This window comes from Lepidochelys kempii, chromosome 7 (assembly GCF_965140285.1).
Source record: "Lepidochelys kempii isolate rLepKem1 chromosome 7, rLepKem1.hap1, whole genome shotgun sequence".
NCBI lineage: Eukaryota > Metazoa > Chordata > Testudines > Cheloniidae > Lepidochelys > Lepidochelys kempii.
Genome location: NC_136386.1, coordinates 57227643 through 57246376, shown reverse-complemented (window position 1 = coordinate 57246376; position 18734 = coordinate 57227643). Strand labels below are relative to the sequence as shown.

The 18734-nt window shown below is 46.1% G+C and overlaps 1 protein-coding gene across 4 annotated transcripts; it reads left to right on the top strand.

Annotated features, from left to right (window-relative positions):
- Positions 1-4415: 4415 nt before the first annotated feature.
- LOC140914643 (cytochrome P450 2H2-like) lies at positions 4416-16579 on the top strand. Of its 4 annotated transcripts, none has more exons than XM_073352996.2 (9): positions 4416-4551; positions 4661-4773; positions 7279-7428; positions 9476-9636; positions 10495-10671; positions 11926-12067; positions 14168-14355; positions 14998-15139; positions 15982-16579. In XM_073352996.2, the coding sequence occupies exons 3-9, from the start codon at positions 7353-7355 to the stop codon at positions 16161-16163; spliced, it is 1068 nt and encodes a 355-aa protein (XP_073209097.1). In that variant the 5' UTR covers positions 4416-4551; positions 4661-4773; positions 7279-7352; the 3' UTR covers positions 16164-16579. The 4 variants fall into 4 exon arrangements, with proteins under 4 accessions (XP_073209097.1, XP_073209099.1, XP_073209098.1 ...); XM_073352998.1 differs by lacking the exon at positions 4416-4551 and adding an exon at positions 6906-7030 and having other exon boundaries at positions 4574-4773; positions 7229-7428; XM_073352997.2 differs by lacking the exons at positions 4416-4551; positions 4661-4773 and adding an exon at positions 5380-5497.
- The last annotated feature ends 2155 nt before the right edge of the window (positions 16580-18734 follow it).

Genomic DNA, 18734 nt, shown 5'->3' with positions numbered 1-18734 from the left:
GGCTGCAGCATGCAGTACTGTGGAGATCCTGGTGTGATGCATAGGATGGGCTGGGGAGTTGCAGAGGCTCTCTTTCTCCCATAGGTGTTGAAACTAGGGGTGCTGCAGAACCCCCTGGCTTGAAGTGGTTTCCATACTATACAGGGTTTATAGTTTGGTTCAATGGCTCTCAGCACCACCACTATAAAAATGGTTCCAGCACCCCTGCTCTCTCCTTCCGTATGTTGGTTTGTTCCTGAAGCCTTCACCAGATCTCTGGAGGCTGGGCTAATGGTTGCATGATGGGCAGTGATTGGACGATGGTTGGATACTGGATGGTGGTTGGATGATGAGTAGTGATTGTCTGAGCCTGGCATCTCCCCAGGCCCTGGCAATACTGAGCCCCATCCCAGCACTGTGAGAGTGCACAGAGGGGAGAGCAGTGCAGGAGCCGAGCAAAGAGGGAGCGGAGCTGAGTCACCAGCCGAGAGGCAGGGAATGTACCAACTGCCTCCCAAATGCAATGGATGACGGGTCTGAACCCAAATCTGTCCCAACCCCTCCCCCCAGCAGGGGCAGAATTAATTGCTGAGCAGGGGCAAGGCAGAAGTGGGGTGAGTGCTCCTGCAGTGAGGGCCAAAATCACCTCACCCCAACACTGATTGTGATGGTCACACACACACTGGGGAGGGATAGGGGCAATTCAACAATTAATAGACAGACAGAAAACCCACCCCACAGTATAAGCTGTTAGAAAAATCTCATGAGTTTTAGTGTCAAACTCGTGGGTTTTGGGTGTCTGATTCATGGTGTTTGATCTCTTGAGGTTGGCAGTCTAAGATGGCTGCCAGAGTCCTCTGACCCCATTGCCAGCATGCTGCAAGTTGGGTTGGGGGTGAGGACAGAAGGAGCTAGACCAGTGGCTTTCAAACTTTTTGTATTGGTGACCCCTTTCACACAGCAAGCCTTTGACTGTTCTCCCCCACCCCATAAATGAAAAGCAGGAGAGGGGGTAATTTAATGGGGGCTCAGGGCTATCAGCCACATGGGGCTGACAGCTCATGACCCCCATGAGCGGTCATGACCGCCAGTTTGAGAACCCCTGAACTAGACAGTAGAAACCCATACTTGGGACAGTAGGGAGATTCCTGCATGGAGCGAGCTACTGAAGCAGTCCAGTGGATCAATGAGAAGCCAGGCTTCTTCTGCACAGCCCCCAGACTCCACTTCCTTCCCTGGACCTGAGGAAGAGCCCTGTGTAGCTCGAAAGCTTATGCCTTCTACCAGTAAAAGCTGACCTCACCCACCTATCAGGAGAACCAGCAATGAGAGTACTACACTTTCAAGATTATGCCCATGATGTGGTTGCAATGAAGGCTGCTTTTAACCAAGCAAATAATTGGCCAGAAAGATGGACTTGAAATATTTTATTAAATACCCAGCAACGCTCCATGTTAAGAATGGCAAGAAGATAGTGTCAATTAGTTCCCTTCAAACAGAAAAATACCTCAAAAATCTGCACACTTACCTTACAAGAGGAGATCCCTATGGAATGATCCAACCATATGGAATTTATGTACTACTCTCTGATATCTGATATGGCTGCTCTAAAGATGTTGATGGGTACGAGTTGATACTGATATGATAGTTGCTTTTCTTTTCTTTTTTTTCTCTTTCATTCGGGTTGAAGGCTTAAAGGGCTATTTTCAATTTATTTCCTATTGCCTTAACTCTCCTGCCTGACCAAGAAAGTCCATCAACACCAGGCGGACCGTAGTGGAACATCAGAGGACACAAGACTAAAAATATCTGACAAGGAGAAACCGTATCTTTATCCCGCTTGGACTCTGAGGGGCAAGGATTACTAAACACAAGCAAATGATCCCCAGTGCTTAGCCTGGGTTAGCTCTAAGAGACATATAGAGCTTCCTTATTGTACAAGCTTCTATTACTTTGAAACTTAAGACTACTGTAACTCATGTGTATGTTTACCTGCTTTAACCTTGTAAATAACTCTCATTTCCTTTTCTTAGCTAATAAATCTTTAGATCACTTATTATAGGATTGGCTGCAAGTGTTGTCTTTGGTGTGAGATCAAAGGTGCAGCTGATCCAGGGTAACTAACTGGTCCTTGTGGTCCTAACTAACTGGTCCCTTGTTGTGAGGGACCATCTATCACAAAGGCAAGCTTACCTTGGTGACCATATAGATTGGCATACCCCAAGGGACTGTCTGTGACTCCATGAGGGACTGTCTGTGACTCCATGGTTAGGCTGTTACAGTGCCTGAGGAGTTTATGCTTGGTTGGAGAACTCTGTCAATTTGGGATTTCTGCCCTAGTTCTTAACAGCCTGCCCTGAGGTTGGTACTCACACTCTTGAGCTACTGCAGGACAGCTTGGCAGCCCCTAATTCACAATGATAAGTTTAAACCATGTATAGATCTTCAGCAGCAATTTCGCTTGCCCTGCTCTGGAGCATGGAAAGATCTCCAGTTAAAACATTTCCTTCAAATGTATTTGGATTGAATGCCTTGGGAGCTCCAGAACCTCCAATTTTTTTGTTATTTTGGAGGAAACTTCCTGGATTTACTTGGCCAGTGGTATCCTTTTATGATTTTCTGGCCCCAAAATCTCTGCCAATGATTGATAATTTGAGAGTTGCTTGGAATAAATATTTGGATACATGACAATCCAATCCAATGGAATACAATTGTATCTAATGTTAAAAAAGCAACTATAGACCTGAGACTACAGTTTATTCACCAAAAGTCACTTTTTTGAATGTACTGGTCCCCAAATAGGCTAATGGTAATGTCTCTCACAAACGCTGACTGCTGTTGGAAATGTAACTCCCTTGGTGTTCACTCATATGTTTTGGGAGTGCCAGTGTATCAAGTATTTCTGGTATGAGGTGGGCCAAAGGATCAATTTGATATTGGATGCTAACTTGGAGCCCTCCCCCTCAAGTTTCATTCTTGAATATATTCCTGATACCCGGTGTGGTTCCAATGTGCAGCTTTGGTTGCTAAAAACTAATCCTGCAAAAATGGAAAGGTTAATCCTAGCCAAATATTGGTGTTTGACTTGGTGATATGGTAGACCTCGCAGCTAACGAATGACTGGCTTGTGGCAGAAACAGAATGCCTGAAAAATTCAAAGCAAGTTGCGCTGACTTTTTACAGGTGTGTGATTAACGAAGGTATATTGTTTCCCCTCCCCTCCCTTTATTGTAACCATCTTTATTTGTGTTGTGTATTATGATGAATCTAGTATGTTGATTTACAAATAACTGAAGGGTTAACCATCAAGGAGAGAGTGCAGCTCTTGATTAACCATGAGAAGAAATAGAGCCCAGTAAAATTTTGGCTAAATCTCATGCAACAATTCTGAAAAGACGGTGGAATTGTATCCCAAGGGAAGTCCCTTCATTTGGGACAGTAAAAGGTGCGCAGAGAAGGCCCTTGTCAGGCCATCCCAGTTATATTACGGCATTTCAGACAGAGCCTCCATTGACCTAAGCCACAGGTGAATAGTGAGGGAGAAAGGCGGGACTCTTGTGTTACCAAGGCCCAGACCACCTCGGCCTTTAGAGGCCAAAACCAGCCCCTTGAATTCCTGGTAGAAGGGTTTCTCTCAAGTTCTGTCCACCACTGGTGGCACCCCACCCTCCTCTGCACTCAACATAACCATGGTGGGCACATCTGAACACCCAGCCAGCTAGAGTAGGGGTGAATTTCACCCAGGAGAGATTACTTAGGAAATTAAAGTAGCCCTCGCTGGTGGAGACCCAGAAAGGACAGTGATAGTGGGAAAATATCTCCCACAGAGCTGGGGTTAACACGGGGGGGAGGTGTCTCACATCCAGGGCTCTGGTGGACTCACCTTTCCATGGCTGCTGCTGCAGGCCCTGTGGCAATGCTGGGCTTTATTCTCTCTGTCCTGGGCTGCAAGGGGTGCTGTGGGGCTGCTCCTGGCCCTCCCCCAGGAAAAGGACCCTGGTGGTGACAGCTCCTGCCCCTCCTTCTGGCGGTTGCAGGTTTCTTCACCTGGGCACTTAGCACCTGTCTCAGGCAGTGGCACGTTAGACTCTTCAGCCTTCACACCTGTGCCTCAGGTTATCCAGTGGGCATGAGGGTGGGGGGCAACAAGGGGAAAGGCCAGCTCATAGAGGGGCTGGCAGGGAAGAGGGGAGGAGGTGCGAACCAGCCCAACTTATCTCAACTGTATGCTGTTCATCCAGCCTTAGTCTAAAGCCCGTATAACAGCATGAAAGGCAATCACCACTGTATGTATGTAGTGTTCCAGCTGGCACCAAGCCTCTGGGGGTCGGGTACAACAGTCACATGACTTAGAGGGATTCACTTAATGATTGATTTTTGTGCTCTGTCAGTGAGTACACAAGAGGCAAACACAGATGATATGCAAACAAAGATTCAAAGGAGTTGTCCAGTAACCTTTTTTAGACCATACTTAGTGTTGTTGACCCAGAAGAACTGAGACCCTATTGGCTAATTGCTTGCACTTGCAATTGGAATTTTGCACCATACAATATATAAAAGCTGAAGTATAAAGTAAGCCCCTGCCAGAACCTGGAATAATTGCTACACTCTGCAATGGAACCTCTGGGAGCAACAAGTGTTTTCCTGGTGATTTGTGTCTCTTGCCTTCTTTTCCTTTCAGCATGGAGAAAGGTGTCTGGAAATGGGAAGCTGCCACCTGGCCCTGTTGCTTTTCCCATCATAGGGAACACGCTGCAGCTGAATATGAGGAACTTGCCCCAGTCTATACATGAGGTAAGGGGGCTTTCTCCTTAACCAGGGCTTTGGCTCAGGTGGGTTTTAAGCAGAGACTGTGGAAAGAGAACTCTGAAATTTCTGGGGTTTGCGCAGTGGCTCAACTCCTCATGTTTAAGGTTGAATATTTTTTCCACAGAAATATGTAATCTTGAATGCTAGATACAACCTGTTCCTGGCAATGTGTTATTTTTATGATAATGTGTCATATTCACAGGTAAACCAGACTATGCCCTCTCAGTTGTGCTGCAGCCTGTACAGGTTATCCTGCAGTGGGGAGTGTGGTCTGGTGGGTTAAGCAGTAAACTGGCAGACAGCAGGCTTTGGTTCTGGTCCCAGCTCTGCAAATGATTCCATGTGTGCGCCTCGGGAAACCACTGAAGTTATTTGTGTGTTTCCCACTTGTAAAACTGATCTAATGATACTTGCCTTCTTCGCAGAACAAGGGTAAGGCCTACACTGTTGCTGTATTCTGTCAAGTTAACATAGTCATTGGGCTACAGAGAGAATGAGACTAACTCTGTATCCTTGTGGTTAGGTCGCTCACCCAGGATGTGGGAGACCCAAGTTTCTTTCCCAATGACTATTCAGTTATTTATATGCAATGGAATGGCTTCAACGGGAAAGACAGAGAGCCCCTTTCCAGAATGACCCACAGCGTGGTGGTTTAGGGCACTCTCCAAAGAGAGGGGAGACCTGGATTCAGATCCCTTCTTCACATCAGGTATGGGGGAGAATTAAACCCGGCTCTCCCACATCTCAAGTGAGTAGCATTCCCACTAAACTAAAAGTGATTGGGGCGGGAGAGGGGGGAGGCACCTCCTCCTCCTCTTCTGGTGCATGTTGTATGGATCTAATCTGTTAGGTGAGCTTTAAGAGCAGATGAGCGAGGGAGGGCAACACTGCATTTGAGGATCCAGACAGGGCTCAGGCGTGTGTTAGGCGCTGGCCATAAGGACTGAGGTAGCCGTGTGCATGCCCAGCCACAGATTTTATAAGTGCCTCCGGGAATTCCTTATAGGAGGACTCAGATCCAGCGTTCTGGTGGACTCACCTTTCCTTGGCAGCTGCTCCAGAGAGAGAGTGAGACTGACTCTATATCCTAGTGGTTAGGCCTAGGTCACTCACCCAGGATGTGGGAGACCCAAGTTCCTTTCCCAATGACTGTTCACTCATTGATATGCAATGGAACAGCTTCAACAGGAAAGATGGAGAGAGTCCTGCTCCAGAATGACCCACAGCGAGGTGGTTTAGGGCACTCTCCAAAGAGAGGAGAGACCCAGTTTGATCCCTTCTTTACATCAGGTATGGGGGGGAATTAAACCCAGCTCTCCCACATCCTAGGTGAGTACCATTCCCACTAAGTTGTGGTTCTCAAACCATGTGGTGGACCACACAAGGGAGGCATGGGAATGGGTCAAAGGAGGTGTGAGTTGGGTGGGGTTTTTTTTGTTTGTTTTGTTTTTTAAAGAGCTCTGGCTGTCAGTCTTGGGTGGCTGGGCTCGTGCCAAAGGATCCTGCACACCCTGGAGGCAAGGATAAAGGGGACAGATAGAACTCCGCCACCGGGGCTGACAGCCAGAGCTCTGCCACCAGGGCTTGGGGTCTCCTTCCTGCCCCCCTGCCAATCCCTCACTGGGAAGAGGTGGGGTTCTGGCTGTTAGCTCTGGGGTGACAGTAGCAGCGCAGAAGTAAGGGTGCCAATGTGGCGCTAAGTCTTAGGGACTATATTGATGAATGTCACTTCACATTGCCACCCTTACTTCTGTGCTGCTGCTGGCATGGTGCTGCCTTCAGAGCTGGGCACCGAGCCAGCAGCTTCTGCTGCTCTGCTTCGCCTTCAGAGCTGGGGGGCGGTATATGTACTTGTGGGGTGGGGGTGGGGGTGGCCGTAAATGACTACAGACACAAAGAAGGGGGGCGCGATCAAATGACTTTGAGAACTGCTGGCCTAGAGGATTAGCTGAGGGTTTTGAGGAGCAACATTTTTCATCTAGGTGTTTATATCCCTTTTTGAGTGTAGTCCTTGGTGGCAGGAGAGCTCTTCCATCAGTTTGTAATTAGATCCACTCTCCTTATTCTTAAGTGGATTTAGTAAAAACGTATTGGTCCTTTGTGTTAATCTTTTACAGCTCAGTGCAAAGTACGGCCCGGTTTTCACAATATGCTTAGGCTCACAGCGGGTTGTGGTGCTGTATGGACAGGAGGCTGTGAAGGAAGCTTTGATTGATCAAGGGGATGAGTTGAACAAAATATAGCCATTGCGCATGGCAATCAATGGAATTATTTTTCTTGTTCATAATTGCTATAAACAGCAATGAGATTAACGTGTGGGATTTTGAGTTTCATACAGAAAAAATGTAATCCAGGGTCTCCAGTAGAACACAAATACAATAATGTTTGCCTTGACGTTGAACCTTTCAATGACCCATGTTTCCCTAGGTTAGAAATTTAGCAAATTGAGTCTGCCCCCACCCATCTTTCCTATTCTCCTCCCTTTTCCAGGCATTATATTCAGCAATGGGGAGCGTTGGAAGCAGCTTCGCCGATTTGCCCTCACCACGCTCAGAAACTTTGGGATGGGGAAGAAAAGCATTGAGGAACGGATCCAGGAGGAAGCCTGTTTTCTGGTGGAAAGGCTCAAAAAAACACACGGTGGGGAATTGCTGCTTGTAATTCGGAAACTGAGGAGTCAGCTAAAGACTCCTGTCTTCCTTTATTTTGTGATCTTAACTTTGGTTCAAACACCTTATAACTCAAGCCATTAGCTGCACATATAACAACCTGTGTTTAATATAAAGGAAAAATATGTGAGAAAAGTTCCCGAGATGACCTTTTTCCTGGCTGTTATTTCCCATGTTTTCGACCCTCTGATCTGTGGCCAACGGGCAAATGGAAAATGTTTGTCCAGAGTAGGCAGAAGCTAACACAGTGAACCATGTTAGAGTGGATTAGTTTATCTTCCGTGTGTTGGGCTAATAAGACACTGAGGCCTACAGCTTGCTTATTCTGATTTTCTTCTCTGCTAGATGTCTGATACGAGTCTGACTCCTACATTGCATGGGGATGGTCTCCCGAGGAAAGTTTGAAATCACTGTGTAAATTTACAGTGCTTCCTAAGAGGAGATGATGATTTTATTATTTATTTATTTATGTTCTATTCGTTTCTAGAGGTCCCAGCCAAGACTGGGGCTCCTTCGCCTATGGGTTGTGCTAACAAACAGTTTGAGACAGTCCCTGCCCCAAGCAACGTACATATTAAATACACATGACGAAGAAAAAGTGGAGAAAGGAAGAATTATTTTCTCTCTTTTAGAGATGGGGAACTGAAACACAGAGAGATTAAGCGACTTGCTCGAGGTCACACCTGGAAGTTTGTGGCAGAGCTGGGAATTGTATCCAGATTTCCTGAGACCCAGGCCACTGCCTTAACCACAAGACCATCCCACCTCTTGCAATATACAGTATGCCATTAAGGGCTAAAATGAAGTTGACTGTCCGTCTCGGTGAATTGTGTGTATGAGAGGAGAATACACGGAGAACCTTCCCCACCCGTGATTCAGAAACAAGGGAGAGCCACTTTACTGCTGTTGCCACGTGTGTATCCTGAGCCAAGGGCAGCTGCTCCTGTAGATAATGACCCAAAAGAAATCTGCCTGGGTGAGGGCCAGGAGCAGGAGTCTGCTGTGAGGCGAGAACACACTGCATGGAGAAAATGCTGCTTCTGGATGTTTTCTCTGTGCAAAGTGGTCTCAAGTCAGAGGGGTGAAATCTTGTAGACAATTCCCTTGAATACTGCATAGGCCCTGCTGCATTACAGGAGTTTGTGACGATGCTACAAGCAATGGCTCAGGCAGAGTCCTCTGAATGCAGGATCCTGTTCTGAATGGGATACTGTCTGTCAGGCCTGTGTAAAGAGCCCGCGGCAGACAGGCAGGCCTCACTCGGAGATGGACTGATGGTCCCTGGTCAGACCAGAGTGTGTCAGGCAGAGAGCACCAAAGGAGACAGTGTGAAAACTGATTCCCAGCAAAATGGGGACAATCATTTAATATAAATTTACAGCGATAGCATTGGGGAAGCCCTAGGTGGAGAATGAGGGAAATATCTGTGTTATTTTTCATAAATAGGTTGTGCGCCTCAGTTTACCTGTGTGATATTATCCTGCCTGACTGTACAGAATTAAGCAAAAAGGAGGCTGAAAGGGGAACAGCAAGAGGAAATAAAATAATGGCAAAGATAAGTATGATCAGAGAGAATGCCACTGGTAATAATGGAGAAGCTGTTAGTTTGAGAACAGCCCCAGCTTAGCTTCAGTTAATTGGCAAAGTATTGTCTTCCCAGACAGAAACTAGCATCCAACAGGGAGCAGCCTGTCATGCTAATATAGCTGGGAAGTAGCAAGTCTGCCGCTCAGCTATCCAGGCAAGGGTGGTTAGACTGCGGGGTTCCTCCCATTCAGAGCAGGGCAGGAACTCAGCCTGTCACCTGAGGTGGGGTCTGGAGAGGGGCTGAGAGGGGTCTAAAGCCCAGCTCACCCTGGAACTGTGACACCAGAACTCACCCTCCCCAATGAATATTCGGGACTGCACTCTCGGTCTGGGGCCAGGACATCCAGAACTTCCCAGTAACATCAATGGATGTGATGCTGTAGGTGAAAATACTGAATTAAAAATTGGACTCTGGTTTGGTTTTGTTGCAGAGCGACCCTTTGACCCAACCATCCCTCTCACCCATGCTGTCTCCAACATCATCTGCTCCATTGTCTTTGGGAACCGGTTTGACTATGAAGATCAGAAGTTTCTGGCATTCATTAGTCTCACAGAGGAAAACAATGAACTCTTCCGCTCTTTCCTGGGACAGGTGTGTTCAGTGGTTTTTTCCACTCTTCTCCTTTGTAATGGGGGAAGGGATAGATCTTTCTTTCTTTCACTATTACTTTTCCTTAAATAATTATTTCGTTCCCATAATGTTCCTGTTCTCCTCATAAGGCGGCAGCTATTACCAATCCCAGCCTCAAACTTGTTTCTAAGGATTATTTAAATTCCCACACAAACCACTTCATTTCCTCAGAATTACGTTTGCTCAAGGACTTTCCCTTTCAACACTCTTGGTAAAAATCAAGGAAACTGCCAATTAAAACATTAGCATCCAAATCATTGCAATTCACATGCCTTAGTATATTCACAATGGGATACCTGAATGTGGTCACATTCCTCACCTGCAAAGCAAACTCCTTTTCGTTTCTGGTACACAGCCACCCACACATCCCATTGCTGAAAATCTCACCAAATGCACAACAGTTGAACTCAGTCAAAATCAATGGAGTTCCAGCAGCAGAGATTTGGCCCCTTGACTCCAACCTGAGGAAGACTCAGATATCTTTTACGTTTTATTTCTGCCTATGAAAATCTGAGCTAGGTTTGGGAACTTGAGTGTGATTTTCAAGAACAGCACGTTTGTATTGGTGATGCTTTTGTGTTGGAAATAATGGAGATTATTGTAGCAAATAGAACTGAGTGTCACTGCAGTTTCTGTGAGGAATATGTGTGTATTGAGTAGAATGAGTTAGTGAAGCATGAGACGTTCTTTCGAATGCATTTGCACAGGAACTTGCCACAAAAGTATTGTATTGTGCTGCTGTAACTGAGTCAGTTGGGTCAATTGATTATTTGGTGTGTCCAGATAAACCAAGATGTGCTTTTCCTTCCATCATTCTAGCTGTACAATTTTTTCCCAACTCTCATGGATTATATACCTGGGCCTCACCAGAAGTTAGTTAAAAATTCTGAGGAGTTTAAAAGATTTGTTCTGGAGAGAGTGAAGATGCACGAAGAGTCTCTGGATCTCAGCTGCCCTCGAGACTTCATCGATGCTTTCCTCATCAAAATGGAACAGGTATGTGAGGGCAGCCGCCCTTCCCTTTGCTGTGGAGTGGGTTATACATATCGTGGGTATTTATCACTCTGTACAAGACCCAAAGGCAGACCTGGTCTCTGCCCCTGGGATTTACATTCTGAAAGGCAAGCCCTGCTCACCTCATTTGTGTGAGTAGTGCCGGTGATGCCAATGGGACTACACCAGTGAGTAAGACAAATCTAAGCTTATGTGCACACTGCAATGAAAGACCCACAGCACAGCCATGGCTGGCCCAGGTCAGCTGACTTAGGCTTGAAGGGCTCAGGCTGAAGGGTTATAAAATTGCAGTGTAGATGTTGGTGCTTGGCCTGCAGCCCAAGCTCTGGGATTGTTCCTTCTTTGTGGGCTTCAGAGCCCGGGCGGCAGCCCTAGCCCATATGTCTACACTGCAATATTATAGCAACCCTCAACCCGATCCCCACAAGCCCAAGTCAGCTGACCCAGGCCAGCCGTGGGTCTTTTATTGCAGTGTATACATGTCTTAAAAGGACAGAGCACCCAATGCAGGTATCAACAGCATTTGGCAATGTATAGGCTGGCTCTGTTGGAGGTTAGCCATTGAAAGGGTTTTATTTACAAGGTGGACAGAAGCATTTTTACTGGCCTGTGTTAGCATCAGTGGGATTAGTAGAAGAAAGCAGTTTCTAATGGCTTCCTATGCCGACACCCACAGACCTAAGCTATTACCAGCTTCTTTGGAAACCCCACCTGCTAATCTCCTGCAATATTTTACAGCAACAGCCTCTTCGATGTTCTACCACTGCACCTCTCGGTCAGCAGGTAGCCAGGCATCTGCCTTTTCAATGGGGATCTCACTTTCTTTGGAACATCAGACTCAATCCTTCTGGCTCGAAGGCTAAAAATTGGTTAGAAACATTTGGTTTCCTTTCTGGTTCAAAGTTTTCAAGGGCATTATTGCTGCCCAATCAAACAAACTATGAAAGCAAAGGGAATCAATAACAGTTAAAAATACAGATGGAAACTAACCAGGTAAAAGTAATGCTCCAATTCTCCTCTAATAGAAAAGGCCATATATTTCCACAGCAATGACCCAAAACACCCCAGCAGTGCTACTGCAATCTCCAGGGCTGTGGCCCATTTTCTGTAAGGATTTTTATATAGATGCCGAGTGGGTCACAGAGCAGGTAGAAGATGAGAGACTTTGGGCCTGTATGAATAGATCCCACACTTACAGTCAATGATCAAACAACTATAACAAGTCTCTCTCTGCAGGAACGACAGAACGGCCAGTCAGAATTTAACACTGATAACTTGTTAGGAAGCACAATGGATTTATTCTTTGCTGGAACAGGGACATCGAGCCTCACCCTGAGACATGGACTCCTGATTCTTCTGAAATACCCAGAAATAGAAGGTACCCCACGGACACACGCAATTTTAAGTTTTGGAGAGATGAGGGGATTACATGGCTCAAGGGATCTCTAATGGATACAGACCCCTGTCCCTTAAGTCACCAGACCAAATCTGGCTGGGGCTGGACATAACCCACATTAGCGCTGTGTGCAAGCTGTTCACTGGTTTATGTGAAACTGAGAGGTGTTTGGGGATGGGTGTGTTACTTCAATTTGCATAGACAGGTGTCCACATTTGAAAAGCACCACCACAACTGGCATTACTCCGCCTCCTCAGGGGCGGTCTCAGCACAGGGTCCTCAGCCTGAGTAAGACATTGTGACTGGATTCCTTTCTCACCTCCAGTCCAAGTTAAGGCTACTGGGCTGGGGGAAAGTGTATGTGTTTGTGCAGGAGAAACCTCTGCTGCCACTGACAAGAAGGTGCCTGGTCTATGGGTAACAGGAGCCTTCGCATTCCAGGGCTGTCAGATGGCCCCCTCTGTGATGGGATTCCCACCATACAACCTGGAACTGGGGTACCATTGATCCTCCCTTAACGTTCCAGCCTGGGCTGTCTTTCATAATGCTTTGCTAGTGACAAGCAGCAACCCCCTTTGTGAGCTGTTATCGCTGAGTACAACAGCATGTGGAGTCCCACAGGCAGATACATAGCGTGAATGCTCCCTGAGCCTTTCATGAATCACACAGAGAAAAGCACCAGCAAATCTCCCAAACGCGCAGCCTTGCACCTCAGAGCTGTACCGTCTTGCTGTGGTCAGAAGCCCGACCAGTGTAAGTTCATTACCCAGTCCAGCCCTCCCTCGATGTGAAGAGGACATGCACTAGCCTTTGTAAACTGAACTGAGATTTCCCAAGCACTTTAACCAAAACACACTGTTTTAGGTAAAGTATAAAAGAGGTTTATTAACTACGGAAAGATAGATTTTAAGTCATTATAAGTGGTAGGCACAAAAGGTCAGAGAGAGTTACAAAAGAAAATAAAAGGTAAGCACGCAGTCTAAATCCTGAACCTCATTAGACTGTCCAGTGTTTGGATCAAGCTGTTCTCACCCCACTGGATGTTGCAGGTAGGTTACAATCCTTAACACATAGGCTTCCCCTTTAAGCCTGGGACCAGTCTCCTCAGTTCAAGGCTTGGTCTTCCCAGCATTGTTTTTGCTTCCAGTGTAGGTGGGGGAGGAGAAAGGCAAAAGCATGAAGCCACTGTCCCCTATTTTATATCCGCAGTCCATGTACCTGGAAAACACTAGCTCAGATATGTCCTGGTGGGCTTTGCTGAGTCACAGAGTGGAGCAATCCCCCATTGTGTGATGCTTGTGCAGCTCTCTTACAGCACTGTAAATCCCTTGTTTAAAAGTCCCTCGCTGATTAATGGTAGTTTAACACCCTCCTGGGAGTGGATCCCCTCCTTTGTTGTCACTGGAGAACTGGCAGTTGCCAACTCTCAAGTGTACAACATATTTCAGTAACAACCATAGAGCAAAATCTCCTAACTTCATACTCACTAATGATATACATATTTGGACAGAACAGTGGGTTTCAGCAGATCATGACCTTTCATATAATATCTTACATGGCATGCTGTGTATGAAATATATCATAATCCTATGACAGGAGTGGATATGGGGGTTCCAGGGTGCTGCTTTCAGATACAGAGTGCTACACCCTCCCCTCAAATAAAGGCAAGTGTTAGAGATTTATCAACACCCAGCTAATATCCAGTGCTAATTCCAATCTCATGGGCTTCCTCCAAGGTCATGTGGATGATTGACTTTGATGGGGGGAAATTTTAGGCCTCAGTCTCTTGCGTAGCAGTTAGTTATATGCTCTGGCAATAACATCACACTGCATTCTCTTTTAGTACACAACCAGGCATGAGCCATATCACTGCCCTAATAATTACATTTTTGGCACTTTATCCTAGATACCACGTACAATAGTTTCAGTAACCCAAAACTAACTGTTATATTGTTATAACTTGTTATATTCCCAACATGTATTTGCTGAGATGTGTATATTTCTGACTGTGACAGAATGGGGGCAAAATTATGGGAATCCTGTTCTTTAGCTTTATTGTTAACCTTGTTCATTTGATGACAGCAAAAGTTCATGAAGAGATTGACTGTGTGATTGGCCGAAGCCGAAGCCCCTGCATGGCGGACCGAAGCCAGATGCCCTACACAGATGCTGTGATACATGAGATGCAGAGATTCATTAACCTTGCCCCGATGGGTGTCCCACATGCAGTGACCAGAGACACTCGTTTCAGACAATATGTTATCTCCAAGGTTAGTTCTCAACGTTTCAAGCAGGCTGTGCAAAGCTTTCCCTCTTTTTGGAGCCTCTTTTGGGAGGTCAGTTTCTGAGCTGGTTTCATCTCTCCACCAAGATTTAGTCCTGCTGATGTGTTAATGTGCACCACAACTCACAGTGACCATGTTCTAGGTTGCTAATTGAGTTAGTGGGAGTTGTATAGGACTTTTTAGCTTTAATAAAATGATGATGATAATAATAATAATAATACATTTTATTTCTTATAAATAGTGATGTGGAAACCATTGGTGCAATGACTAAATTATGAAGACCAGGGAATGTCAAATGCTTCCAAACAGCAGCTGAGAGATGCACCTAACACTTCTGGATCTTAACCAGACTTTTCCAAATCTCTTAGATGTAGAAATCGGGCTGGCAGTCTAATGCGAGGAGCCTTTCTCATAAGATTCCAGGATCTCCTTGTTGAAGGTGGGCTCCCATTTGGTGAGGTTCCCTTTTCTCATGGAATTTTAATATTTCTGGTTCTGGTTCCAGGGGATGCAGGAAAATGAAGGAAAGAAAAACATGTCCCACTACCCAGCCCAGTGAATTCTGGACGCTTCTCTGCTGTGGACAGTGTCCACTTTAACTCTCTTTATCTGTGTTTGCTAATTCAGAGCACCTCTATAATCCCTGTCCTGCAATCGGTCCTATATGACAGCAGGGAATTTCCAAAACCAGAGCAATTTAACCCGGGACATTTCTTGGATGAAAATGGTGCCTTTAAGAAGAGTGACTTCTTCATGCCTTTTTCTGCAGGTAAAAGAAGCCATGTTTGTTTCAGGGCCCAGACAATTCTCTCTTAGCTTTGTCTTGAGTAAACACAGAATTCTCAAACTGTAGTGTGCAGAGACTTTTCAGGCCGTTCACAAAGCAGAGCCTCTCACAACAGTGAAGCATCTGTTGGTCTCCAGTGTCTTTTTTTAACTTATTGAACACACTCTGCCTGACAACTTCACACTCCGCTCTGCCTGACAACTTCACACCTTCCTTTGTCTGTCTGTGTCGGCCTGCAGTGGACAAATTGTGATTGAATGTGCATGCAAAAGTAAAATTGAAGGGAGTAACATGCAAGAGGGCAGAAGTCGTCTGCATAGTCACCTGGAGAGAGATCAGTAGGGGCTGCTTAACTTCTCAACTTTACTCCAATCAATGAAGATCCCGTCACTCTGTTAAAAAACCCTGTTTGCTGTTCTCCATCCTACTACTCCGTATGCCTGCACCTTCCTACCTGTTACTTCCACCTTCCACTCGAGAACCACTGTCATTCCCCCCATAAACATATTAACTGGCTTGGGACCTGCATTAACTGTTCCTCAAACCCCACATCTGCCCACCGGTCTCCACATATTGATTTTTAAGAGGCCACTTTTTATATGGAACTCAGCCTTTAAAACAATCTGTGAGAGGCTTCTAAAGCCCCCAAACACTTCCATACCTTCCCGAACTCTGGCAGATGGCCATTATCCTCCATGTCATTACCCTGAATCACTCTGTGCATCTAACTTTAATCCGGAGGTTTGGTTTCATTGTAACAATATTTAACATATGTTGCAAAGAAAGATCTCCTGCATCTCCTCAACATTGCTTTTTCATTGCAGGGAAACGGATTTGCATGGGAGAGGGTCTGGCTCGGATGGAGATATTTTTGTTACTGACAACGATTTTGCAGAATTTTACCTTGAAATCTCTCGTTGAACCCAAGGACGTTGATATAACTCCAGTGACGAATTTTGGGTCAAATGCACCAAAACCATACCAGCTCTGTGTTTTGCCTCGATAAAGACCATGAAAAGCCACCTCAATGACCTTGAATGAATTTGGTTGTCTATGGTCCTGGATTCATTAATACAGAAATGAACTCATTGTGCTGTAACAGAGACAGATAAATAACCCAGCTTTGTAAGTAATTGGGACTTAACAAAATTAAGTGTAATACCAGAAATAAATATGTAATGGCCCCCAGCCAGGTATAGTGACCCTGCAGTGTTCTCAGATGTGACTGGTTTTGACAAAAGTGGGGTAAGCTTTCAGTTCATTTGTGTGGTAGTTCATTTCCGGTGTAGCATTTTGGAAGCTTAGCTTGGCATGTGCCAACTCCTGTACAATACACTGAGGAGGCTGCAGACTTTTTTATCCCCCAGACCTCATCTTGTCCTACAAATAAATATGCTGTAATTGAAACAGGCTGAAAAAGAATTGCATTGGAGACTATTTTATCCATCCCATTGACATCCACTGCCTTTCCCCAATACCTCATTTGTGAGCGGAATTTGAGCCTGATTTATCAACCTTTACCAGGGTTATAATTAGGAAGGCCAAAAAAGAACTTGAAGAACAGTTAGCCAAAGTCTCAAAAAGTAGTAGCAAAAATGTTTTTAAGTCCATCAGAAGCAGGCAGCCTGCTAAACAACCAGTGGGGCCACTGGATGATCGAGATGCTAAAGGAGCACTCAGGGATGATAAGGCCATTGCGGAGAAACTAAATGAATTCTTTAAGGCCGAAGATGTGAGGGAGATTCCCAAACCTGAGCCATTCTTTTTAGGTGACAGATCTGAGGAACTGTCTCAGATTGAGGTGTCATTAGAGGAGGTTTTGGAACAAATTGATAAATTAAACAGCAATATGTCACCAGGCCCAGACGTCATTCACCCAAGAGTTCTGAAGAAACTCAAAATGTGAAATTGCAGAACTACTAAGTGTGGTTTGTAGCCTATCATTTAAATCAGCTTCTGCACCAAATGACTGGAGGCTAGCGAATGTGATGCCAGTTTTTAAAAAGGGCTCCAGAGGTGAACCCAGCAATTACAGGCCAGTAAGCCTCACTTCAGTACTGGGCAAACTGGTTGAAACTATAGTTGGAGCCCAGTGCGGATACAAAAATGTGGACTCGCATCCGATTCGCATCCATTAGAATCAATGTGCATCCGATCTGCAATCTGCTAGGCATCTTTTATGTGTATCTACGAATCTTTTATGTGAGTGGGGGGAGTGGGATCTTGCAGGGAAGAGGTGATGCGAGGGTGGGGCTTGGGGTAAGGAGTGGTGTGGGGGTGGGGTCTCGAGGAGAAGGGGCAGCACGGGAGCAGAGGCTGTGGGGAAAGGGCGTCACATCACATGCTGCTCTCTGGGATTCGCGAGTGATGGCAGCAGCAGTGTGTGTCGCTTCACAGCGGGGCAGAGGGGTTCCTTTTCGACCAGGCATTCCAGTCCAAAACTGAACACCTGGCAACCATACCCCCGCCCCCTGGGCTGCCCGAGCCAGACACCCTGGGCCAGGCGCTGCTGGTAAGTAGAGCTCTGCATGGCTATATCTGCATCCAATCCACTATTCACAAAAATGGTCCATGGATATCCGCGGATATCAGCGGATTTGCGGAGCTCTAACTTTTGTTTAAGCTGGCCAGTGCCACAGCGCTGCACCACTCCATCTCGGGACATGCCATCCCAGCCATGCCACCCGCCTGGGGAAAATGCCAGGGAGGGAGGTGGGATTGGAGGAGTTTGTGAGTGCTAGGGGGTGGGACTTATTTATAAATGTTTATTACTTTTCAGTTAACCTGAACCATGGCCTTCCCCAGATCCTATTTTCCTGTTCCCAGTAATTCCCTGCTCCGTTCATTGCTATTCTGGGTATGTCATCCCATCACTGGGGTTTGTGCTATTTACTTTATTGTCCCTCGTGTACCGGCCATTACACGCCTTGCCATCTGTTAGTGTGATCGCTGAGCTTGCAAGGGACGCCACCCTGGCACAGTGCAAAGTCACTTGAGAGGAGGCAACAGGCAGTGGCAGCAGCAAAGGACCTAGCAGCTGACCCACGTCAGGAGAGGGGAGAAGCCACATCAGATATTGGTGATAGCAAGCAGGAGGGAGAGAAAAGGGAGGGAGGAAGGTTAAGCCATATCTTGGGGAGGGGCCACACCAGAAATGGGGGTTCTGTTCTGAGCTCTACCCCTAAGTGGCCAGTTCCTTCTTCATTTGAGGACAGTTACAAACTAACACACCTAGGGGAAAAGAATCCAAAATACAGGTAAGTGGTTGGAGATACTCAGTGAGGAACAAGTCTTGTGGATGGGGGTAGCTGTAGATGTGGTATATCTTGACTTTAGTAAAGCTTCTGATACTGTCCTGCATGACTGTCTCATAAACAAACTAGGGAAATGCAACCTGGATGGAGCTACTATAAGGTGGCTGTAAAACTGGTTGGAAAACCATTCCCAGAGAGTAGTTATCAGTGGTTCACAGTCATGCTGGAAGGACATAACGAGTGAGGTCCCGCAGGGATCAGTTCTGGGTCCAATTCTGTTCAATATCTTCATTAATGATTTAGATAATGGTATAGAGCAGTGG